Raw genomic sequence first — 26,695 nt, forward strand, 5'->3', positions numbered from 1 at the left:
TGGTTTATTACAGTCATTTTGGTCTCGGCGATTTGTCACATTAAAAGCTGGATGGAGTAAAATATGGCTTCTGATCATCTATATTTTGCTTGTTGAAAGAATCCAACTAGCCATGTTTCAAGCATCACGGAGGCATGAAGGTGTTGATGTCTATTGAACGGATGTATTACAGGAAGTCAAGTGGAACTTTTTTAGTCATCAGAAAAACTGTCCGTCCTTCATTCAGTACTCTAAAGAGTCTGTGTCAGGCTAAAAGCTGAAGGGAACCCTGATCCTGAATATCAGCAGGACTGACTTAATAAAGTCATTAGATTAACTATCGATGCTGTTTAGAGATTGAAATCTGATTGGAGGTGAGTTGGCATCGAAGTTATGTCAGAAATTATGTGGACATATTAGGCTACTGCCCCAACTCAACATGGGGGAAGCGGAAACAAGCAAGAGTTGGCTGTTGGCTTTTAACAGGAGTTGAAACAAGCTTTGGGAGATCAGGAGGTTCTCCCAAAGATGCGACTGGACATCCACAGCTAAAGTCATCCAGTAGGGTAGACTGTGTCCAAACTGCAGGTGGATTTTTATTCCTGTACCGTCTCGCTCCTACACCAAAGTTTGAAAAATAATCCTGTTCCATCCTGCTCCTGGTGATCTGACTCACACTCCCATCCCACTCCCATTCAAAATAAACCCACCCCTGTCCCTCTCTTCTATATTTTTGTCTTTATTTAATCATTATGTAAAACATCTCATGTAATTGTACTACTTTTTTTGTCGTCATTCTTATCGGTTGATTCCTGCTCCTGTAAGAATTTTATCCCGTCCCGGGCCTGTGATTAATGGCAGAGACAACTCCAATCCAATGGGAATCCCGCGGGAATGCTGTGACCTGTGGGATTCCAGAAAACTTTTTCCTGTGAGCTAACAGGAAAAAGTCCACATCAGGAAACTTCTCAAAAGAGCCAACTTCTGATTAGCTTTTTTGTTGAAAAAGATTTTGTTGACAAGAAAAATAGTGGAATACTATAGAGATTGATTGCTTACAGATGCTCCCTGTAGGTTTTTAATCTGTTTGGTTTTTTTAAGTTGCTTTGGATGTGGTGACATGTCCTTTTTTTGTTTTTAAAAATGAGAAAACCATTATAAAGATGAGAACTGTATTCAAAAAACCCCTCTTGTATTTTTTTCTTTCTGTTTTTTTAGTGGTGTTTTTGGTTTTTAAAGAAATATCCAGACCCACCCACGCTTCGTGACTACTTCTCTGTCTCTTTGTTCATCCAGAGCGGCTCCAATGAGAAGCGTGAGGTCCGTCATTTCCAATTCACAGCCTGGCCGGATCACGGGGTGCCCGAACACCCCACCCCGTTCCTGGCCTTCCTTCGCCGGGTCAAGGCTTGCAACCCTCCAGACGCAGGCCCGATGGTTGTCCACTGCAGGTTAGTCGGTGTTTCTGCTCAACACATTCCATTCTCATCACTGATTGGACCAAAAAGAAGGAAAAAAAACAACGCCCTAATATCAATCCAGAGGAGCCAAAAGGAATTAAATTTGATCCTCAAAATACTTGAGTGTAATTTGGGGTTTTTCTTGGCAGTATTTGTGAAAAAGTGTGGGAAGATCAACATTCAGTCCCAGGCCATAGGTTTAAGATTGTTCCTAACAAAAACAAGACTGGCCTGCCATGGCTCAAACCTCAAACCACCCTCACTGCCTTTCACACCCGCATACTTTGCTAACAACATCCATCATTTTTAAAATTTTCCCAAGATTAGCTTTCACAGTTGACACTTCATTGTTAGAGTTAGGAAGAGTTGGATTTATGAATGTGTGTTTAAATGAAAATACCATCTGTGGAGCAGGAAGCATGCATGTTGGAAGTAGAAAGACTCAGAAAACCTATATTTACTGTCTTAATACGGTGCTGAGCTCCAGGACTGAAGCTAGTTTGCTCTTAGAAGTGAGAAAAACGGGGGGAAATAGGAGAGCTGGAGCTCTCTGGAGAAAGAATTAGGGGGTATGCATGAGCAGGGAGCGGAGAAGCAGAAGAAAAACTGGGTTGAGAACAGATCGAGAGCAAGGAAGCCGGAAGGGTGCAGAGCGAGGGGAGGAAATTTGTGTAGAATGATAGAGAAGGTGTCGGGTCAAATCCAGGGCACGGTGAATGAAAATGATGAATTAAAGAGAAGCTCTTTGGAGGTGGGGATGAAATGGAGTCTCAAAGAGGTTCAGAAAGGGAGAGTGTGGTGTGAGAGTGCTGGATGGGTACTTACAGACACCGGAAGACGAAGACTGGAGGTTGGCAGGAAAAACAGCTCCTCCTAATCTCCTCTGTCTGCAAGGTATCTAACAGGATTATAGATCAAATTTAATTATTGCCACAAATTCTGTCATGATTTTCCATCCAGCCTCTGTATGAAACAATCTGATTCCCACGAACACACATGTGCTAAATGTTGTGAGTTTAAAGACCCACTTTGATTAAAAACGCTGTTTTTGGTGTTTCTAACATATTCTTTTGCCATTTTTCTGATGAAAATTGAGCTTAAAATTGCATTTCTGAGTATCTCTTTACTCAAATTGTTGTGAATTACATAAACTGAGAACTTCCCATCTTGCTTTTTTTCTAATTTTTTTTCAATAACGCCGCCTACTATCGCATTATCATGAGAGAACACTTTTTTTTTCTCGTGATAATAGACCAAGTCATGAGTAGCATGCAGTTCTTCCAGTGTGCACCTCTCATGCATTCTGTAACCATGTTGACGGTCTAATATCCTAATCTGCTCACTGATGAAATCGACAACTGCAGGGTTGCTGAACTGCAGCAAACCTTCTCCTCGAATGACGATGACTGATTTGGGGGTTATTTATGACCGACAACATCAGCACAGTCTCTGCCTAAATTCGACCAAGATTATTCTTTACCTTTCAGCACATCCCCTCGGCTTTCACTGATCCGCACATTCGGTCTAGCAGAGAGTTATACACTGGATGCCATTCCTAACACAACGCTATATTTGACATAGAAAACACGCTGGGCGGGCCACAACTCTCAGCTCCGCCCCATTCTGGTGGATCCACTTGGAGATACATAGATCCGTGTATGTCTTTGTTTTCCTCGTCCGTTTGTTTTCCTTGTCTCTCCCGCTAGCTTACAGTCCCTCACACCGGGTGTGAGGCACTGTAAGCTAGCGGGAGAGAGTGTAAACAAAGATCTCTCAGTGGAGTAGCTCCTTACCAATGGTCCCGCCCGCAACTCAGAGGTGAATTTCTTATTAACTCCTGCCACACTGCAGAAACTATGTCCGAGACAACGACAAGTTTTTTAGATTTAGACTAAAAACAGCTTAATCATACTTAAAAGACCAACGCTTTTAAGTATGAAGCTTTTAAAATGGATCAAAAGACGATCGACGTGGGACTTTAAACAAAGAGTTTTCTGTTCACTCGTACAGTCCCGCTTGGTCAGGTCATCTCATCAGTCAGGGACTTACAGAGCAAAAATGTGAAGTGTTTGGGTGAGCACCTTCATGGATTGTATTTCTGGATTTTATGCCGATGTGGATATTATCTTCCAGATACCGGTGCAATAAAAGTGCTGAGTCATTGCTGGTGTCACTTGTTAGAAATATTGCTGGCGGGGCATCTTTGCAACACTTAGGTGATTTAAGTTAATGGTTTGCAGGGTCCAGATCAGCTGTAAAGCGATAGCGGACACTTAGGAAAATGACTCTTCACACCCCTTTTTTTATGTGGTCTTCCTAATATGTGTACCCCGTTTTTAATCTCCCTTGATCTCATCCTAGTGCTGGAGTCGGTCGCACGGGCTGCTTCATCGTTATCGACGCCATGACAGAGCGCATCAAGCATGAAAAGACCATCGACGTCTACGGCCATGTCACGCTAATGCGCTCACAGAGGAACTACATGGTCCAGACTGAGGACCAGTACATTTTCATCCATGACGCTGTGCTGGAGGCCGTGACCTGCGGCAACACGGAGGTTCCCGCTAGAAACCTGTACTCCTACATCCAGAGGCTGACACAGATCGAGCCTGGAGAAAATGTCACAGGAATGGAGCTGGAGTTCAAGGTGAGAAGGGCTGGATTGTAGCAGCAAAACAAGGTAGCACTTGTCTTGTCCCTATATGGAAAAGATGCACGTTTCCCTTTTTCTCCAGGCACTTAGAGGTTCAATGATGCTTGTCATTTGTACAATAGCAGCTCAAGTTTGGGCTGCAGAAGGTCAGAAGCGTTCAACAACAGAAAGTTGTTGCTAAAACTCTGAAAGCATCATTAAAGAGGGTGTTGTCCCAGACAAAGATGTGAAAGAATTGTAATGACAATTTTAACTGTGACTTAAATTAAATCAAATGTAATAGATGCTCATGCTTGCCAGGCCAGTAACAAACTTAGATGCCAATCTTTCCACCTTTATCCACCTTTGTCATGGTAGGGAGAACACGTCAATGTAAGGGTGGGGTCATCTAAGGGTTAATCAAATTTTTAATTAGCTTTGATTCTGTTCTTCTTTTTCCTGTTTTTTTCCCGCACTCTTGGAAGTGAGCCAACAAATTTCTTGCTTTCTTCCTACCTTTCCCGTTTTCCACAGTCGCTCGGATAACTATCTTTTATATCACCACTTTTTGTTCTCTCAAATCTCTGTAGAGAGTCTCTCTTATTGAGGGATTTTTTCTGCCATTATTCCAAGCATAACATTCACTGTTTTGAGCGCAAAACAAAAAAAAATTGTGTGCTCAAAAAAGTATTTTGCACTTGAAACTCTAAAATAAATACAATCAAAACAATTTTCACTCGAGAGAAATCCTCTCTCTTCTGCACTCGAAACAGAGCAGGACTCAAAGGTCCAAGACAAAAGCCAGCCAATCACAGACATGGACATGAAGGTTGATGCTGATTGGTCAGAAATTCTTCCAATCTTTACAAGCAAAAATTGTTATAAATGCACATATTTTTAGGTTTCAAGAGTAACTGAATCTAAAGTGAGATTATATGAGTGCAGGAAAATGATACAGATACCACAATAAAACACATAAAATAAAATAGAAATACTAAATATAGCAGATTACTAAAATATCTTGAATGTCATCTTCTAAAAGATCAATGGAGATAATCAGAATTCCTGTTGAGAAGATCCGACTTTCTTTACTTTGCCTTTCCTTTGTTTGCTTTCACCAAACTAGGCCTCCTCAGACCTGGCCGGTCTGGCTGAGTGACGTTTGCCACAGAGTTTTTACACAATCTTTGCCTAAACTCTCAGAGGGTAGATAGAGTCAACACTCCAGGCGACCCAAGAAATTTCCTTTAGCCTTTAACCCAGCATTCCTCTTTTCATAGTAGTCTACTGCCAATGACAACCGATCGAGCCATAACTTGATTGTTTTCTCTTTGAGTCATGTGCTGATGTGAAACATATGCCAGGATCATCCAAAACATGGCGTTTCGTGGAATTTTGCGGGCCGCTGTCTCGAGGAGCACCTTCCAGCTTCATTAACAAAACACCAGAAGTGTGTGAAATTTCTCGAAGCGGTCTGGCTTCGCATAACTCGCCTGAAAACCACACAAAGTTGAATCAAAAGTGAGAAAAAGCAGCCAGAGGGATCCCGTTCACACAGGTCATGCTTTTGTTTCCTGGAGCTCAAAGAAGGCGTCCACACGTAAAACTCTGCCGTTTGTTTATAGAACAAGTCGGATTCAGGTCAAAAGTTGCGACGAATTTGACACTGTTGATGTTGGAGTTCTTGATACCCAGACATATTTCCGATCGACGGGATTTTCCAGCTGCTTCTCTGCGTTAGCCTCAGATCGGCTCGTGGGAGCTCATTGTTTCTCTTCAGTCTGCGGTTACTTCTTGCTTATTCTCTGTTGTTCTGACTTTCCTTTTAAGCCATGTCTCTCAGCGGTCAAGAGTTTCAGGAGAGTGTATCCGCTCACCTCCTGCCTGCTCTATAAATATATGTATGCATATTGCGCTGGATCAAGTGTGGTTTGCATATGTGACTGAGACAGAGCGGGGCCTTGTGGTTTCCTGCAGCCCGACTCTTGATTTTCTGCTCGTCTTGTCCGTCTTATTATGTTCTTTTTCTTTTCCATATTGCCGCCCCAATCCCTCTGAGTCGCCCCCACTTTGTTTATTCAATTGGAGTTGTCTGGCTAAATACCTTCAGGCCTGCCTTGTTAACCGATTTTCCAATTCCCCTTGTCTGGCAGTGAAAAACACCGGGCCTGGTGGCAAATACATTTAGTGAGTTTTGACATGCGTAAGGTTCAACTAGAAGTCGGAATTCTCATCACAGCTAGAAAGACTGTGATATTAAAAAAAAAAATTTTTTTTTAAACTGGAGGAAAATCTTTTTTCAAATCAATTTAGACTTAAGAGCATCATTCATGCATTAAAACAATAATTTACTTTGATGAAATGTATGACTAAATAAATAAATGTGGTCATTGAAAAAAAGAAATCAAAACCAATTAATTAAAAAATCCTTCTTAAATGTAACGCTGAAGCCACCACTTAGTATAAAGTTAATAATACTATAAAAATAATATATCCAACAGTTTTTAGCTCATTTAACAAAGAAATAAAACCAGACACTTTCTTATTCTTTTGTGTTTGATAAAACCATAGAGCACTTTTGTTGTGTTTTTTTTTTTACTTTAAATGCATCTTTCCTCAAGTACCCTCTAACGTCCAAATGTCAAATGTTTTCCAGCGTCTGGCCAGTGCCAAGGCTCACACGTCACGGTTCGTGAGTGCCAATCTGCCATGTAACAAGTTCAAGAACCGGCTGGTCAACATCATGCCCTACGAGACCACACGTGTGTGTCTGCAGCCAATCAGAGGAGTGGAGGGTTCGGATTACATCAACGCCAGCTTCATCGACGGATACAGGCGCGAAAAAACTAGAGTGAAATGTTAAAGAGGAAGTCTGTTCATTTATTTGTTCATTTTAACACTTGTTATGTGTTTGTGTTTTTGTAGGCAGCAGAGAGCTTATATAGCAACTCAAGGCCCACTGGCTGAGACCACAGAGGACTACTGGAGAATGCTGTGGGAGCACAACTCCACCATAGTTGTCATGCTAACCAAGCTGAGAGAAATGGGACGGGTACGGTTGACGTGGTTTTTTTTATGCAATCAGGCCAAACGTGTGGGAAAAATTGTTCAATTAAAGAATCTGTTGCTGTTAGAGCTTGTAGACGATAGCCAAAAGAAGTTTTATGTTGTTGTACAAACTGGGATGTTTGTTTAAAAGAAATTCATTTTAAAAACTTATATAAACCTAGCAATTCCTCTGTATATGATAGTACCAAAGTGATTTGTATGAAACATTTCATGCAATAGATGATTGTTTTATTGTAAATACAAAAAGTAAATCCTGGAATTTCTGATTTATTGGTGGACTAAATTAAAGTAATGTTTTTGCTGGATTTGTACTAGAATGTTGCTTTGGCACAGCATTTTTGAAATTTTGGCCTTAACAGCTCCCCTTTGGAAAAAAAGATGGGGAAAAAAGATAATTTTTCTATGTTAGATTACTTCATCGCTATTGGATGAATCATTTAGTAAGTTTTAATCATGGATGTTGATTATTGGATCATAATTTTGAAGCTGCAGTCTTCCTTCAGAGTCTCCATACAGCTTTTTAGGTGTGGCAGAAAAAGAAAGAAAACCCCAAAACGATTGTTTTATGACTAAATATGAGCGCTTTGTGGATGATATTGAACCCAAAATGAGACTCAAGCTGAATGTGATAAATGTTTGAATATAGTGACTGTTGATTGTGCACACGGCACGGTTATTGTTCATGAAAGTCATAGCTCATCTGCCACAAAATAGGCCCTAAATGAGAAATGAACCTTGCAAGTGAAAAAGACATTTTCGTAATGAAGACGCCTGAAATGACTCTTACTCAGTTTGTTCAGAGTGAAAAAACAGCGCTCTGAGCCGAAGTGTGCTGTCCTCTGCAGGAGAAGTGTCACCAGTACTGGCCTGCGGAGCGCTCGGCCAGATACCAGTACTTCGTGGTGGATCCCATGGCGGAGTATAACATGCCTCAGTACATCCTGCGAGAGTTCAAAGTGACTGATGCCAGGGTGAGTCTGCTGATGCGCTCTTTTGGACTACTTTGATCTTTTGGGATTTTGAAAGATTAACTCCCTTCTTTCCTTTCAGGATGGCCAGTCACGCACGGTTCGCCAGTTCCAGTTTACTGATTGGCCAGAGCAAGGAGTGCCAAAGTCAGGGGAGGGATTCATAGATTTTATTGGGCAGGTGCATAAAACTAAAGAGCAGTTTGGGCAGGACGGGCCAATTACCGTGCACTGCAGGTGAGTCGCAGCTGACCTGTAAAAAGTGTAACCCCTTTCAACATTCATGTTTGTAAACCTGCCAGAAACAAATGGCTGTAGAAAAAAAATCCATATTGCATCTACAAGAGAAGCCAGAACAGAACAGTGTGGAGCGGAAAAAAACCAAAAACTCCACATGAGACTTTGATTTGTTTCTACAGCAGGAACTACATCTGGAAACGTGTTTATTATTAAGCTTCATTTGACATTTAAATGTATATTTCGATCATTATTTGAGCTATTTTAATTATGTTGTTTTTAGCTTGAACAGGAAAAAAAAGCTGTATTCTTTTCTAGGACATAGTTTCTGCAGAGAAGCAGTTGTTTATTAGAAATTCGCCTCTTAGTTGCTGGTGGGAAAGCTGGCGCTGAGAAACCACCTCCCCACCCCCTGCTCCTGTCACCCATATCTGAGAGCTCTCTGTTTACACGCTCTCTTTCTAGCTTACAGTCCCATGCACCTCTAACGTGACATTATCGGTGCAACAAAAATGGCGAGCAATATTTTGGAGGTATCCAGCCGTACAGTTTTGAGCCAGCTGCCAGCTCAGACGAGGAAAACAAAGACGTACAGGGATCTAGTGGATCCACATGGATCTTCAAATGTATATAGGGAGCAGAGCAGGGAGCTTGTGGCCCACCCATTGTATTTTCGACTTCATAAGTACTATCTTTTCGAAACAGCATTTTCTTTCGTCTGCTCCTGATTCACAACAATTTTAATAAAGAAATACCGTAATTTCCGGACTATAGAGCGCACCTGTTTATAAGCCGCACCCATCACATTTTTAAAGGATAAGCCGCACCTCCCTATAAGCCGTTGGGCCCACATTGAAACGTGTTGTAGAAGGAGGATGTGTATGTGATAAAACCGCCGCCTGTGACAGTAACACGGCAGCAATATGGTAGTAACAGGGCTGGTTAAAAAAGCATACCGGTAAAAGTCACTGAGAGTGAGAGAAAAGAAAAAAAAAGGTCACTGAGAGCAGCAGTAACTTATAGGCGCGTGCGGCGCAGAGGCAAGCGCAGTGCATGTGCCGGATGTTTTCTTTCACAACAGTGACACACCGTAACACAGCGCTAACAGGGCTGTTTTAAAAAACATAAACGTAAAAGTCACTGAGAGCTTTCTTCCACTTCCTCCTGTGCATTGAAACCATGGAAGTCTTCCTCCTCAGTGTCGGATTGGAATAGCATCAGATATTCTTCGCCACACACTCTCTCTCAGTGTCTCCTTCGTTGTCGCTGTCAGTGTCACTTTCATCCTGAGGTAAATTCACTCCTGAGCTTGTGCTGTCCTCTCCGTCACGCAGCAGACCAGCTTTTCCAAACCCGTTGGTGATTGTGGATTTTTTCACACTGCTTTTAACGATTGCTTTTAACTTGAAAGCTGCATCATATCCATTTCTTCTTGCATTTTCCATGATAAGGGTCTGTTTGTGCTATTCATTTACATTAAACTTGCGTCTTCCTCGACACAAATACCGAATTCCCCCTTTCTCGCTCTTAAGCTTTCTGCTCGAGCGCCCCCTAGCGGTCGTTAGAAAAAATTTCATAAAAAAAAGGCATAAATTAGCCGCATTGTTGAATAAGCCACAGGGTTGAAAGCGTGACAAAAGTAGCTTAATTTTCTTTATATCTTTCCTCCCTCATTAGAAAAAGGTTAAAACACCTAAAACATATTGTTTTCAGTGTGGATCTTTAAGATTTTTTTTTTTAAAAACTAAATCTAAGATGAAGAAGACAAAACTTTTTAAGGTGATTTTAAAGCAGCGATTTAGCAGCGAAGGTTGCCTGAACCTATAGGTTACTGAGATTTTCCTTTTGCAACCAGTATTTATTTCAGTTTATACAATGAGGGTCGTATGTTGCCAACCAGTTGCTCATTCACTGAGCCACTTTTCTGCACACACAACCAGGAAACGGATCCAAAACAAAGAGTTCGTGAATCAGCCTGCCTGCAGTTTTGAGCCTCATAGCCTTCGGAGGAAAAACAGAACAAAACTAAATATTTTTAAAGATGTGAGCCAGATTGTGTTCTCGTCATAAATCTGGAAACAGCTCGCAGATCCAAATATATAAAACAGAGAGTCAGAGCAGCTCCTTAACGCTGAGGCAGCCGTATGTCTACTGGAACTTTATCGGGACTTAAGGAAGCATCGCTTATTGATGTGCAAACATTAAAGAAAGTCGATGCAAGCCATGTTTACTATATGAAACCAAATTTAGAGATTAACTGTTAAATTAACACATTTTTTGGACAAAAATGTCATATTTATCTGAAGATCCAGTCCTTGTGAATGACCTAAAAGAGGAAACCGTCTGTCCAGACTCTGAGGTTACTGACACGCATTTCTTGTAAATTGATGTAACTTTCAATGTATTGATCAGAACAGATAGATCAGCTTGGAATATTTCTCTAATGTCTGCCTCAGTCCTGGAAATGAATTATAATGATGGAGGCCTTCAACTGAAGTGTGGGAGCCAAAGTTGCAGAAGAGCAGGGCTTTTAAAGTTTAAAAAACAAACTTGAGCATGAACTAACTCACATTGGAAAAACTGAAAATTGTCTTATTTTCTGTATTACAAGAAAAAGAATGTTTTATTACTAAAGTTTTTCAATAGTAGAAGAAGTTTTCTTTTCAAGTTTGAGAAAACATGTCTCAGTGACTGGAATTTCTTTTCTTAAAATAAAAATTCTCGGCCAGACCAATTTTTTACTCCATTGGTGGATTCTTTAATTATTTAAAGAAAATTTGCCAAGGGGGTAACAATTTTTTGACTTATTTATTAAGTGACCTGTTTTGCGGTGCACAAAGATGGGTTCAACAAAATAGTGCAGGTAAACTGGAAACCAGACTTTTCTAATCACTAACTAATGAAGACCACTGTGGATAATTAACAACCTGAAGTGACTAATGGGGGATAAAAAAACTGAAACCAGAACAGGACAAGAACCAAAAATAACACAGCTGAGATTGAACAAAGTAAAACAAAGGACAAAATACTCACAAAAATATTATACTAAACAAACAAGAAAACAAAAGTTCCTTTTATATTTATAGCAGCTTAATTTTGGGTGTGTTTTTAAAGACCCATTCCAATGAAAACAGTGTTTTGGATTTTTTTAACACGTCCTTTTGGCATTTTTTTGAAGATGGAGGACATTTATAATGAAAACTAAGCTCAAATTTGCATTTCATTTCTTTCCTTTGTTGTAATTGTTGTAAAACAGGAGCAGATGAAAAAATGACATTGGAAAAAGCTTGTAGCTGTGACATAGAAAATACACTGGCTGGGTCACAAGCTCCCTGCTCTGCTCCATTCTAGATCCATGTAGGTCTTTGTTTTCCTCGTTCGAGCTGGTATCTGGCTAGAAACTGGATAGCTCCAATATTTGTCACCATTTTTGTGAGGAGCTGCAAACTAGCAGGAGAGCATGTAAAATAGCAGAAATGGTCCCGCCTGCAACTCAGAGGCTTGTTTCTAACTAAATCCTGCCGCTCTGCAGAAACTATTTCCTAGAAAACAACCAATTTTTTTTAATTTTATAATCATAATTAAAAGACCAGTATGAGAACTTTAAAATAGATCAGAAAAAATCTGAGTGGATTTTTAAAAGATTATTATCCAGAAATCTCTATTTCTTTGTCGGCTTGCTGGGAATTTGATCAAAGTTTAAAATGAGCTATTTTTATGCAAGAAATTAAAACACTTGTGTTTTTTTAATTACTGGTTAAATAACTTAGTACCCAGTTGCTTTTCAGTACCAGTTTATTCATTCTTTTTTTCTCTCTGCTAGAAAATAATTTTGAAACAATCTTTCCCCAGTGCTGGAGTAGGAAGGACCGGAGTGTTCATCACCCTCAGCATCGTTCTGGAGAGGATGAGGTATGAAGGTGTAGTGGACATCTTCCAGACCGTTAAGATGCTGCGCACTCAAAGACCTGCCACGGTTCAGACAGAGGTCATATCTCTCAATCTTTCATTTTCTGGACAAAAATACCATCTCCCTGTCTTTAAATCTCTTTTTTCTGTCTTTCAGGACCAGTACCAATTCTGCTACAGGGCTAGTTTGGAGTACCTAGGAAGCTTTGACCACTATGCAACATAAAAACCCGGTCGTCTGTCATGCCACACTCAACCTAGTGCTTCCTCTTAGTGTCACACACAACCTGAATACATGCACTAGGCTGTGATGTGTGCATGAACACCAACCACATGCAGAGTTAAGGGGGCCCACCGGCTTATCCCGTACCCAGAAACAGCACCTCTAACTGAGCCATACCTGCTTGACAAAGGTGGGGAGGGGTCCTTCCCCGCCCCTCTCAGCCCAAACAAACACACCTGTCTGGAGAACTCAACCACCCGTTTCAATCAGAATACTCAATTGAGTATAGATTTCTTTTCTTTTGTGCTTTTTTTTCGGGCACTTGGATCCCTTTGTTTGGGTGTGGAGCCTCACCTCGTCCACCAGTGTAGCATAACCTAACGAAACACGGGACTGAGCTACGAGACTTTTTCCGTCACCGGGAGTTTGGATTTTTATATCATGGGAACACTCGAGGCAGAATCTATTTGATCGGAGACCCGGTCGACCGATGGAGCGGATTCTTTTCAGCACCGCAGAATTGCCAACGTCAGCCTGAGCGCACAGAGCACACAGTATTAAAAGACACAGACACTGAAAAGACCACAGGGTCATGCTTTCTGTTTCTTTCTGGATCATTTTGGAAACAGACTTTTGTTTCTTTTGAACAAAAACGTTTGGCGGGAAAAAAGGTGAAATTTCTACCATACAGCGATAAACTCCACCGATTCAACCTTACGCTTTATGATTTGAAATAAGGGACGCATGGCAGAGGTGAAAAATGCATACCATAAAATCATTTTTTTATTTTTCAGTAAGCCGCAACTATTTTTTAAGGTGGGCACAATTTGTCGTTTTGTCCCCCACAGACCACACAAGAGTAAGGCTTTGTTTCCTGTGTCATCCAATGAACTGTAGCCATTTTTTATAAGAGATTAAAAGTGTACAATCAAATCTAGTGTGGTATTTTCACCGTTTTAGGACAAACGCTCCCTCGCAGCATCTCACCCCCACCTCGTCGCACTTCTGGCATGCGTACAGGACTTAGAACCTTCTCGCTATGATGCCAGAAAAGTCCCAACAACCACCTCCTGCCTGCCTGTGTCCTGACGGGAAGTGCAGACAGTCTGCACGCAAATGAGAAGCATATTTATCCCTTGTGCTATCTTAGATGACCCCACCCTTACAATGACGTGTTATTCCTACCATGACAAAGGTGGATAAAGGTGGAAAGATTTCATGTAATCCATGGACACCAGTGAAGATCACAAATCATTGAAGAAAAAAGGTTCAGAGCACTGTCTAGTGGGTCTAGATGACCCAGCTCCCAATGGTAAAGTGCCTAGGATAGCACAAGGGTTAAAAGTCCAGATAAGCTTCACAAAAATGTCTGACACGAGGGAGAAAGGAAGGGATTCACACAAATAAGGGGCTCGCAGGGTGAAAGGTCAGGCATTGAGACAAGTTTCTCACTGGAATGCTCACCGTAAACTCTTCTCTGTCTGATTCAGTGTGCAATAAGTAGATGTATTATATATTTTTGTGTCAAGTCACTAACTGCAGTTAATCACCACTATGATGATGATGATGATGATGATGATGATGATGATAGCAAGAATCGTTTTTCCTGCGTTTATGGTATCCGGGCTGAGGATGAAGTCCTAACAAACTCCTTTCTGGATCTTTTATCACAGTAGACGATCTCATTCTTGGGTATGTCACAGCAAGCAGCAAATGATTGAACTCATATTTCAGAACAGCATCTATTAAGTGTTTTTTTTTTTATTTTAGATTTCTAGTGCCTTATATTAAACGCCTATTTTGATAAAGTTACTTTAAAAAAGGCTTTTTTCTGTGTATTTTCCGTATGCGTGCTGGTACATGTAATCCGAATGTTTGTGGACATAATTTCTGTTGAGTGACCTAAAGGGTGTTTCCTGCTCTTTTGTGTTGTTGTTTTTTTTTTAAGGAAGGCTTTTCGTTGGCTGCAGAGCCAAAACCAATTAAACTCTAGTAGCTGTTGATTAGGTTTGTTAATGGTTTCAAAGCAAGACATCTGAGTGAGTTTTTATTTTTATTTTTTTTACTTATCTAAATGTGTATTTGTTTTTCTCATGCAAAAACCTCAGTTTTTTAATTTTTGGCCCCCCTTTCGCAACTACGTAGCTCAGTCAAGGTTGTTTCTTGCTCGGCTATGCAGAAATCCGAAAAAAAGGCAAAGTTTGAACTCAACTTAAAGTCAGTTCACCTAAATTCAGTCAAGCAGCTTACCTGTGTCCCGCAGTCTGATGTCATTTGTTTGTGTTTTTCCGGCAACAACAGAGGTTATAAGGAAAGTTTTGGTGCTAACAACGCAAAACGGGCATAAAGCATTTTTTTTATACCCATCAACTCCATGAGGGATGTACGACAACTCGTCACAGTTAGAGCTGTTTTTTGTATGCATGGTAACCACTTTTGAGATGCCCCTGTTTGGTCACGCCGGTTATGGGAAGACTTGCACTTTTTCTCTTTGTACTATGCACTAATACTAGCATCCTTTTATCTTGGATAGGCCATCCCCAAAAGGAGTCTTACTTGAACTCCACATGCTCACAAGAGTGTGTCTATGTAAATAACACAAACCACAGAGAGTAATTGCAGTGCATAAATATGAATATAAAAATTTTTATGTAGAGTTAAGGAACAAAGAGAAATTTATTAGATATACAGAGTGATATACCAAGAGGATGCACCTGAAATCACAGTTTTATGGCACAGCTGTGTGTGCAATACATCACATTGTGGGTTTGTTGTACCACAAACGAGCAAGTTTCACAAAAACGTGTCCCTGTTTTATTCCCAAATGTATCATGTAGATGGAGAAACTCTGGAGTTTGTAAAATTGTATAAAACATGGTGTGTTACTTGGGTCAGTTACCTCCAATTGGTCTGTATATGTAAAGTTTTTTTTTTGTTTGTTTGTTGTTTTTTCAGCTCTGAGTTCAGCAAGTGCTTTTTATTTTCTTACATTGGTTCTCGGAGCGTGTGAAAATGACAAAAAAAAGAGAATTCTGTTCTTTATTGACACAAGTTTCATTTGTTACAAATAAACTCGAGTGAAATAAGTGCTGCCGATTCTGTCCTTCCTGAAGATTATTGAAGAAATGAGAAGGAATTTTTTGACGCTGGATACTGACTCTTGGCGTGTTTACCACATTCTGATTTATTACGTATTTATTTTTTTGCATAGAACTTGCTATTTGTCTCTTGCTATTTGAGTTATTTTAGTCAAAGGAAATAGCATTGAAAATCCTAAGTAAAATTGGCAAACATGTTTAGTAAATGAAACATTTTTAAAGTCATGTTAAGACTATAGAATTACTCAATTGCCTTTATAAAGAAAATTCATGTTTTTGATTTTGAATATTTAATATAATCCTAAAAATACTTTTACAATCTTACATATAACTTCACTAACATTTCATTTATTCCCAAAAGATTAACCTTAAAAAAATCCAAGTCAGAATTTATAGAAAAAAACATTTTTTGAAAAATAGAAGTTTAATTACAAGACATGGGGCAAAACCAGTTAGTGAATAGGTTTTTAATGAGCAGTAGCTTATAAATAATTTTTTTTGTTGTGGGTGGGGTGTTTGGCAAGGGATGACCCCGCCCCCTTTTCCCTCTTGCTCAAAGCAGGAAGCTTGTGGCCCGCCCAGCGCATTCTCTGCGTCACTAATATGCTTTTTTTTTTACTGTATTTCTGCGTGTGCTCCTGATTCACAATGATTTGAATAAATAAATACTCAGAAATGCAAATTTGAGTTACCTCTAGAACATGATGAAACAAGATTGTCAGTGGGTGAAGTGGGTCTTTAAAACCAAATAAAAGCAACTCATTTTCCATGTATTTGGTCTAAACTTTAGATTCTAACTAACAGGTTAACAGTATTAAACCTTGTGCTATCCTATGACCCCTCCCTTACATTGACATGTTCTCCCTACCATGACAAAGGTGGATAAAGGTGAAGAGGATTTAATGTAATCCATGGACAACGGTGAAGATCACAAATCATTGAAGAAAAAAGGTTCAGCGCACTGTCTTATGGGGTCTAGATGACCCAACTCCAAATGTAAAGTGCATAAGATAGCACAAAGGATAAGCAGGTGTCTGTAAAAACTAATCAAAAATGAGCCAAAAGGTGTGCAAATCCCACCCACTTAGATTGATTTATGGACAAAGTCCTTAAATAACCATTTTTGAACATACAAAAAGGATGTGTATAGTGTTTAATAGTTTTTCAAATTTTGCAGATTTCTAATAAATATTTATCAAATTACACAATTATTTTATTTTATACTTCATATAGAACAGAATGTAACCCTTGTGCTATCCTAGGCACTTTACCATTGGGAGTTGGGTCATCTAGACCCACTAGACAGTGCTCTGAACCTTTTTTCTTCAATGATTTGTGATCTTCACTGGTGTCCATGGATTACATGAAATCTTTCCACCTTTATCCACCTTTGTCATGGTAGGGAGAACACGTCAATGTAAGGGTGGGATCATCTAAGATAGCAGAAGGGTTAAAAATGTGTAATATTTTACCAATTTTTAGTAGACTTTAATGTTTTATTTATTAAGTAATTTCCTCCATGTTGAAATATGAACACTATGGAGCTAAAGTCTTACTTTTACTTCATGCGGTAAGTACAACCATTCTTGTTTTATTCTGAGGTTTTTGTTGCTGAATGACTCAGAGGTTTGTGTCAAGTGGCTTAAAAACTTCAAAATGCAATTACCTTTCAAATTCATTTTAGTCCAAGGCCAACTCGTCGTGCGATTTACGTCAGTGACCTCCGGGTAGCAGGAGGAAGTCGATCCGGAACAACAACAAAAAAACGAACTGAATGACAGAGAAACAGTTACAAGAAAAACAATGAGGAGAAATCACAGAGACAATTTGATAAAATGATTTTTTTTTTAAACTTGATATCAGTGTTTTTAATGTGCTTTTATTTATTCATACCGGGAAACATTATCTCTGACGTTTTTTCTTAGATAAAAACAATTGTTTAGTATTTATTTTTTTTCTAAATTGAAACAAAACTAAGCATCTTTTGTACCTAAACTGTGGGATAAAGTGAGGACAAATAAAAGGTTTATTTTTGACATATTTGAGTCAAATCTGCATTTCTGATCATCTCGTGTGTCTTTCCAGTTCACTTCAAGGCCTGAATATTTTAGCTCCTCTTAACAGCTTACTAGACAGCAGAACAAAACCTGCCATTAAAAATTAACAAGAGTGCGGTCTCAGATGTCAGAGTGCTGCATGCTGACAGGAAGAAGCTTTGATCTGTTCCTCTCCACAACGGCATTGTATGACAATGACAACTTTGACAAACACACACACACACACAAACAAGGCATTCTTTTAACCAACAAGTATGAGGGTAAATGTCTCAAATTTGTCTGATTATAGCATCAAAAATACTAAATAAAAATATTGTGCCCCTTCCAATGTTGTTATTTACTCAAATATTACCCAAAAGGTCTACTTTTTACCAAGAAGAGGATAATTTGTATGCCAAAAAAGATTTATAACATAAACTTCAACCCAAATTGAATGCTTTAGAAATGGGACCCTACTGGAAAATACATTTGGATTCCTTATTTTTTTTTTTTGGGTCATATAAAGTAACAACAGTTTCCTGTATGCTCCTGCTGTTAGTGTGGTTTGGCACAAAAACAGCAGAGTCTCGCTCCAAAAGTTTAAACATGATCTAGCAATAATCTATGAAAAAAGTCAATAAACCTGTCCAATCAAGAGATTGGGATTGTTCTGATGGAGGTAAAGATTAGCAACACAAAGGACAAAAAAAAGCTGCGTCCTTAAAAATCTTCAATGAGAAGATCGAAGTAACTCGCTGGTGGGTTTGTGAGTGTTTTTGATTTTTTAGATTTTTCCCATTGTTTGATATTTTGTTATAAAATCTCAATTTCTGTGAATTTTGAAGTAAAAAAAATGATCTTCTTTACCAGCCAAAATTGATTCTTCGGACTGTTTCAGTTTTGCAGGGAAATTATTGTCTAATATAGTCCAAAATATATCTGTAAAAAAAATAAGCTGGGGTTGTACTAAATAAATGGATTGCCAAAAAAACAAATACGGTCAGTAAGCAAAATGTGGATTAAGGATAAAAAAGGTAAAAAAGGCCCCGGACTACTTGGGGTTAGGTTAATGGAATTAGGTGTTTTGTGAAAAAACCTTTGAATTATTTATGAAGTTGTGTGTATGAAACTCAAATGTACAGGCAACGACTTTTTACCACAGGTATCAGTTTTTGTGGTTACTGCTGTTTAGGCATCCATGGTCTGGTTTCTGACTCAAGTTTTTGCCATTAAGGGACACAAACACTGCTCTGTTTTGTCATTTTCCTGTAGGAAACAACAACTGAAAAGACTATAAAACTTCTTTTTTTCCCAAATGACCAAAAAAAATTCAGTTTTTTTATTTGAGGTTTCAGTCCTGGACTTGAAAACAAAACTAACAAACTGCTGGAGTTTATTTTGACGGTTTATATAGAGATTTTCTTACAAGAGATTATGGTCATATAAAAATGTAAGGATCTCTAAATTCTCAACTTATTTATTAAGTACTCTGGATATTGTCATAAAAAATTCAAAGGTGCAAAACCAACAAAGAAAATTGTGGTTTTAAAAAAAAAATACAAAAAAAACACCAGGACAGAGCTTAATGTTTCCATTGATATGAAAGAAAGTAAAAAAAACTGCGGTGGGAGTTTCATTGAATGGATTTCCAAGGTTAAGCTGGCTAAGCTGCAACTCTCATATCACCTGGTTCCATGCCAGGCTTTGGACGGCGTGCAGGAAAACACAGTCCCTGGACTTGTGGAGCAGCCGAACTGTGCTCTGTGGAGTGACAAATCGTGTTCTGGGTTTTGGCTGCTTCGTCTGCAATAATGGATTTGGCAGATCCTTCGAAAAAAAAGAAAAAAAAAGGTCTCAAAAACAGAGGCATTTTATGACTGTTTTCATAATATGAGTCTGTTTTACTTCTGGGTTTTACTTCCAGCATCGGCCAATATTTATGCTTCGGCATGACTGTGCTCCAGTTCACAAATCAAAGACCATAAAGACATGGTTGGGCACGTTTAGTGCGGTGCAGCTTGATTGGCAAGTGGAGCCTACTCATTTCAACCATACTGAAAACCCTTGGAAGGGAGAACGGGAGCCAGGATCTCCCATCCAGCATCACAGCCTCATCTCATAAATACTCTGTGGAATTTAAGGGTTTTAATTCCCACAGAAACACCCCAAAAATTCGTGGAAAGCTGTTATAGAGCACGTCTTTGAAGGTTAACCGTCCCAATGCCTCACTTTTCAGTAACTGTGAAGCGCCATGCTTCCACAGAGTCACCATAACCATCAAAGATTCATTGCTCATAACCTTGAATGATGAGACTTCTGTCTGCGTTGAGGTTGAAACTGATCTCCACGTGCCGAAGATGCATTGATAAAAGAAACCAAAGAAGACTACTGTAAAACTTCAATGGAATAAAGAAAATGTTGCAAACTATAGCTTAGACCTACACCTTAACCAAAAAATAAAATAAAAAAGAACAGGTATGGTGTCTTCAAAACGGCTCAACAAAATTTCTGAATGCATTATTTTAAGAAGCAACTTTTTTATGTTTACTTAAATATCTTTAAAGGAAATTGTTTCAATGCTTCCTTCTTCAGGGGTGTCAAATTTGGCATCCTACTGGTTTTACAGAAACCTGCCTTATCTGATGCTGAGAACCTGCATCAGTGGTGTTTGGCTAGTATGAAGCTACAGTGTCAGGTTGTAGGTTGGAAAACATGTTGAGACACTGGCTCTTCAGGCCTTGGGTTTACCCCCTGTGTTTTATAGGTTCACAGGGGTCTGTTAGAAGAGTCCATTATTGTTGTATAACACAGGTCAACCTGAACAGCGCCTTATTAGGAAAACTCCATTGTTTTTTTTAAGTTTCATTGCAGGAGTTCAGTAGAAATTTGCCTCTGAGTTGTGGGTGGGACTGTTGGCACGGAGTAAGCCCACGTCCACTTCCCATGAATCATCTCTTTAGACTCTCTCCTTCTAGCTTACAGTCCCTCACACCCCCAACCTAACTTTACCGCTGCAACAAAAATGGCGAGCAACATTGGAGCTGTCCGGCAGTACAGTGTGGAGCCAGATGTCAGTTTGGATGAGGAAAAACAAAGACGTACATGAATCTATGTGTCTGCAAGTGGATGTATCAGAATGGAGCGGACCAGGGAGCTTGTGGCTCGCTGATTGTAAGTTTAATATCACAGCTACAAGCTTTTACAGATGCCATTTTTAAACTGCTCCTAATTCACAACAATTTGAACTAATAAATACTCCGAAATACTAATTTGAGCTTAATTTTTCTCATTTTTGTACTCCATCACCAAGAACAAAAAATTGTTATAAACACTAAAATGGAGTGGGTTTTAAGGGCTGGAGTTTATCACTTGTCTCTTATAGATTCACAGGAGTCTACTAGAAGACTCCATCTCCTGTAAAACCCATGTTTCTGTTTTCCTTCATTTTTTTTCCCCTGACGTTTCGAGCCATCAACTGTTTTCAAGAAATGTTGCTGCTAGTGTTTGTAGTCCCTTGTCTTTAAACCTGAACAGCAGTTTTATTGGGAGAGCACCATCGTTTTCTTTATCGTTTGCTCATTTATCCTCACATAAAGACGAGGTCTGCCCGTCACACATCTGTGAACACAACGTTGCACAGCAGTGTGTTGCATTTGGTCGTGCAACTTGATGGCAAAATGAGTGTGAAATGCTTTTGATATGTCCACTGAGCCCCACTTTGTGCTGTCCCGTGGCCACACTTTAAACATTTTCCCCACCACTAATTATGAGATGCTAAGAAAAGCAACATTATTACTGTTTTCTCCTCTCTTTTTAAATGCTATCATTTTCTTCCCAGCACTTTTTCATTGACTCTGTTTAGATGTTTAATGAGCATTCCAGCCTCACAGGGCTTCTCGCTCTGCTATTCTTTTAGGCTTGTTAAATCTATATTAGGAAACAGACTTAGGCAACAATAAAAGCCTCAGAGCTGGTGCTTGCTTCATCGTAAAACCACAACAAATGATCTTCAGACATCTCTACCAGGCTGCAGAGAGAGAATGTCTTTCTCTTGAGGCTCCAATGTTCTTGTTTCCTGTTCTTTCGGAGTTCTGGGATCACTGGAATTTCAGCGTTGTCTGTTATTTTATGATCAAATTTAGATTTCCTCTGTCTACATCTGAGGAGTGACTTTGCTCTTTCAATTTATAGAGTAGACTTGAAACTTTAGAAAAAAACATGGCAGAGAGAGAGAGAGACTGTGACAAAGAGCTTTCCAATTTAAACTGTCCAAAGATTAAAATTAGTCATAAAAAAAAAAATAATAAAAAACCTTGGATAACCAAAGGTATTGAAAAGGCTTGTAAAAAGAAAAATGCACTGTACAGACAGTTTGTAAAAGTAAAAAGCAAAGAAGGAGAAAACAGATATGACAATTACGAAAATAAATTGGTGAGTATAATAAGAAATTCTAAAAAACAGTATTATCATAAGTTAATTGAGCAACACAAATTACACATGCAAGAGACTTCGAAAATAATAAACAAATTAACCAAAAAAAACAATAAGAAACAAGAGTATCCAAGTTATTTAAAAAAAGATGATATTTATATTAGAAACCCAATGCTTATTGCTAGTGAATTAAATGAATACTTTGCTAATGTTGGAAATAAACTTGCAATGGAAATAAAAGAGCCAATAAAGAAGTTGAAAGAACTTAGTATCCAGCCAAACAAGTTTTTAATGTTTCTGTCTGAGGTTAGTACAACTGAAATACTAGAAATTGTAAGAAAATTTCAAAATAAAAGATCCAAAGATTGGAATGATATTGATATGTCATTAATTAAACACACAGTTAAGTTCATTGTTGAGCCACTAACTTATATATTTAACATGTCTTTTAGGGAGGCATTTTTCCAAATAACGTGAACATAGCAAAAATTATTCAAATTTTTAAAAATGGAGATCGCCATATATTTACAAATTACAGACCAATTTCATTACTATCTCAATTCTCCAAGATATTAGAAAAACTTTTTGTTAAAAGAATGAATAATTTTATTGGAAAGTTTATTTTATTGCATGAGGATCAATATGGTTTTAGGGCTGGCAGATCAAATCAAATCAAATCAAACTTTATTTATAAAGCACTTTTCATATAAAAATATAACACAAAGTGCTTTACATTAAAACAACAAAATATAAAAACAAGCAAGCATTAATAAATAAATAAATAAATAATAGGGCCCCCCTCCCCGTACCTAGCCCCCCACGCCTTTCACACCTCCCACTCTCTAACTGATGGAAAATGACAATGAAAAATAGGCTGTAAAACATATGCTGAGCACAAAAACATGATGCGGGAAACGCTAGTAATTGGAACCTCCCCCCCTGTGAACAGCCGCATAGACAGCCAAATGCAACATCACAGGCGGGGACCGCTCCACCACAGCTAAGCGGTGATGCAGGTCCCCACCCAGAGCCGCAGCGGCTGAACAGCAGCCGTCCCAGAGGGAGAGGTTCCAGCTGAAGAAGCACCGGAAATAAAAATGAATAAAAATTGAGAATCAAAAAGTAAACATATTGATAAAAACGATAAAACATTGAAATAAGGTAAATTAAAATAACACGTTAAAAATCAGGTTCAAGTTCATAAAACAAGATAAAATGGATAAAGAAATAAAATAAAAATAGAAAATACATATAGATAAATAACAATAAATAAATAAAAGTAGTAAAATAAATAAATAATAAATAAAAATTAGCTAAAAGCCAGGTTAAAAAGATGGGTCTTGAGCCTTTTCTTAAAAGTATCAATGCTCTCTGCGGCTCTCAGGCCCTCTGGCAGACTGTTCCATAAGCGGGGACCATAGTGCTGAAATGCAGCTTCTCCATAGGTTTTAGTTTTTACAGTTGGAATGGTTAACAGACCAGTGCCAGAGGATCTCAGGGTCCGCGAGGGTTCATATCTTACTAAAAGATCTGATAAATAAGAAGGCGCAAGACCGTTAAGACATTTAAAAACTGTTAAAAGTATCTTAAAATCAATCCTGAAGCATATGGGGAGCCAATGCAGGGATTTTAAAATTGGGGTGATGTGAGCCCGCCTCCTGGTCTTTGTAAGAACTCGTGCAGCAGAATTCTGGAGAAGCTGAAGGTTCCTAATATTTGTTTTTGGAAGACCAGCAAGCAGGGCGTTACAGTAATCAATTTTACTCATGATAAAAGCATGCATTAGCATCTCCATATTAGCAAGAGAGAGTAGTGGGCGGACTCTAGCCAGATTTTTGAGATGATAAAAACCAGTTTTAACCACCTGTTTTATATGGGGGATAAAAGTTAGCTTAGAGTCAAAAATAACACCCAGGTTTCTGACTGCTTCCGAATGACTTATGGAAAGTTCCTGTAGCTTCAGAAACTGTTTCTCCCTCTTGGCTTCAGGACCAATAACTAAAATTTCAGTTTTTTCCTGGTTGAACTGCAGAAAATTATTTGCCATCCATAATTTTACATCTAAAATACAGTTAAAAAGTGCTTCTATTGGTCTTGTGTCATCAGGAGACATAGCTATGTACAGCTGGGTATCATCAGCATAGCTATGAAAACTGATGTTGTGGCTCTATCACTTCAATGGCGATGATGCAGCTGGTTGATCACATTTCTTCCTCGATAGAGAAGAAGACATTTACGGTAGGCGTTTTTGTTGATCTTCAAAAAGCGTTTGATACAGTAAATCACACTATGTTACTTAGTAGGCTACAGAAATATGGTTTTAGAGGAATAGCATATTCCTGGTTAGAAAGTTGTCTTACTAACAGATGTCAGTATGTTTATTTCAATAAGGAAAAATCTGATATGTGTCCTGTAACATGTGGAGTACCTCAGGGGTCCCTATTGGGTCTTATATTATTTATTTTGTACATAAACGACCTTTGTGAAGTTTCTAATTTGTTAAATTGTGTTTTATATGCCCACGACACTACTTTGTATTTATCAGGAGATAATCTGGAAAAGCTTCTTTCAGACATAACAAAAGAATTATCCACAATCAAACAAGGGTTTGATTCAAACAAACTGTCTTTAAATAAAAATAAAACCAAGTACATTATATTTGGATATAGAAAACTGGAAAATATTGTTGAGTTAAAAATTGAGGATGTTGTTCTTGGAAGAGTAAATGAAATGAATTTCTTGGAGTTATTTTGAATCATACATTATCATGGAAACCACACATGTTCTCTCTAAATTTTCCAAATCATTAGCCATTCTACATGAAGTCTACATCAAGTATTTTTTAAACACAGATACATTGTATATTATATAGTGTTCCCTCATAATTCCTTATTTGACCTATTGTTCAGAAATCTGGGGGCATAGTTACAAGTCAAACACAAAACCTGTTTTTATTCTGCAAAAAAAAAAACAATTAGAATCGTAAATCACTCTTCTACGACGGAGTTTTAGGGCCACGGTGAGGAAAAAAAATTCTGGTACTACGACGGAGTTTTAGGGCCACGGTGAGGAAAAAAAATTCTGGCCAACGTGGCGAGATTAAAGTCGTCATGTCGACTTTAATCTCGCCATGACGAGAAAAAACTCGACACAAAGTTTCGAGAAAAAACTCGTCTTGTCGAGATAAAAGTCGAAATAAAGTTTCGAGATTGCTCGCGAGAGAAAAAAACTCGTAAATTTACGAGATGATTGTGGAAGTGAGCCTGCAGAGCAGCAGGTGAACACCGCGCAGCAGCAGATCAGACCGACTAAACTTTGTTGAACAGGTGAGCTGAATGTTTATTGATAATGTTCCAAATGTCTGGAGGCTCATTTGATTGATTTACGATTCATTAAAGTTTTATTTATTGATGGTTGGTTTGCAGGATCCCTGCAGCCCGATGATGAAGCCATCGGTATCCCTGCAGCTGTTCACTTGAATCCTTTCTTCCTCCACCAAGGACCAGATCTCTATGTTTGTGCGACGCTTCCGTCTGAGGAGCAGCACTTTTTTGCCTATTTCAACGTTGTAATGCTAATACAACAGACTATTTTCATTCATCTTTGTTTTTGAATGATCAAACGGGTCGCTTCATCTGCAGCAGTGGGTGTATGTAACACTGTTTACTTCCGCATTGGTGATCGGATGACAGATTCATGACGTAATGTGACAGATTAACTTCAGGTTATGTGAATGAAAAGGAGAATAAAGGCTGCAGCGATCCTCTGCACCCAAACGTTTCTCTGAGCTCCTTATTTTACAGATGAAAGTCCGCTTTACTGACACTGAACAATACACCGAACCCCGGAAAGGCGGCTCCACTGACAATAATCTGATTTTGAGTCGCCAAAAGACTCAGAATCTCTTTGTTTTAAACCTATAATCCGGAAATAAAGCTTCACAAAAGGCTCCACATATTTCATCTTCAAGCTAGGCTCCGATAAACAGACAACTTCGGGGTTTTCTCCTTGTTAATCTATGACTTTTTCCCGTAAGTTTACGAGTTTTTATCTCCTAATAAAATTACTTTTTTTTTGGTGGCCATAAAACTCTGTCGTAAACTCTTAAATACAAAGCCACTAGCTCACTAACATTAGCCATAACACTGAATACTCCTGAAAGACTCAGCTTCACTGCTGTCGCGCAACATTGCGACTTTAATCTCGAAACTTTATTTCGACTTTTATCTCGACACGACGAGTTTTTTCTCGAAACTTTGTGTCGAGTTTTTTCTCGTCATGACGAGATTAAAGTCGACATGACGACTTTAATCTCGTCACGTTGGCCAGAATTTTTTTTCCTCACCGTGGCCCTAAAACTCCGTCGTACTCTTCATACAATCAATCCACAAAACAAATATTTCCAAAATTAAGGCCAATTAAACTTTTGGATTTAGTTGATCTTAGAACTGGAATTTTTATGTTTAAAGTTAAAAAACAATGTGTACCTGCCAAAACCTGAGTTTGTTTTGAAATAAAAGTTGATAATTATGATTTTCGGGGTAAAGATATGTTTAAAAAGAAAGTGGTCAGAACTAATGCATTAAGGTATAGTATTTTTGTTCAGGGGGTCAACGTGGGGAATTCATTATCCGAAGATCTGAAATATGCAAA

The 26,695-nt window shown here is 38.7% G+C and overlaps 1 protein-coding gene across 31 annotated transcripts in view; it reads left to right on the forward strand.

Annotated features, from left to right (window-relative positions):
* ptprdb (protein tyrosine phosphatase receptor type Db) overlaps positions 1 to 15,563 on the forward strand; it is a 227,028-nt gene extending 211,465 nt beyond the window's left edge. For all 31 annotated transcript variants that reach the window (XM_023956020.2, XM_023956040.2, XM_023956048.2 and 28 more), the window contains 8 exons: positions 1,276 to 1,430; positions 3,801 to 4,086; positions 6,728 to 6,906; positions 6,997 to 7,123; positions 7,986 to 8,111; positions 8,191 to 8,345; positions 12,198 to 12,333; positions 12,412 to 15,563. In XM_023956020.2, the coding sequence (XP_023811788.1) occupies positions 1,276 to 1,430; positions 3,801 to 4,086; positions 6,728 to 6,906; positions 6,997 to 7,123; positions 7,986 to 8,111; positions 8,191 to 8,345; positions 12,198 to 12,333; positions 12,412 to 12,480 (1,233 nt within the window). In that variant the 3' untranslated portion in view covers positions 12,481 to 15,563. The remainder of the gene's footprint in view (positions 1 to 1,275; positions 1,431 to 3,800; positions 4,087 to 6,727; positions 6,907 to 6,996; positions 7,124 to 7,985; positions 8,112 to 8,190; positions 8,346 to 12,197; positions 12,334 to 12,411) is intronic.
* Positions 15,564 to 26,695: the final 11,132 nt, after the last annotated feature.

The sequence above is a fragment of the Oryzias latipes genome, chromosome 1 (genome assembly GCF_053564925.1).
Source record: "Oryzias latipes strain Hd-rR chromosome 1, Olatipes_Hd-rR_3.1".
Lineage (NCBI taxonomy): Eukaryota > Metazoa > Chordata > Actinopteri > Beloniformes > Adrianichthyidae > Oryzias > Oryzias latipes.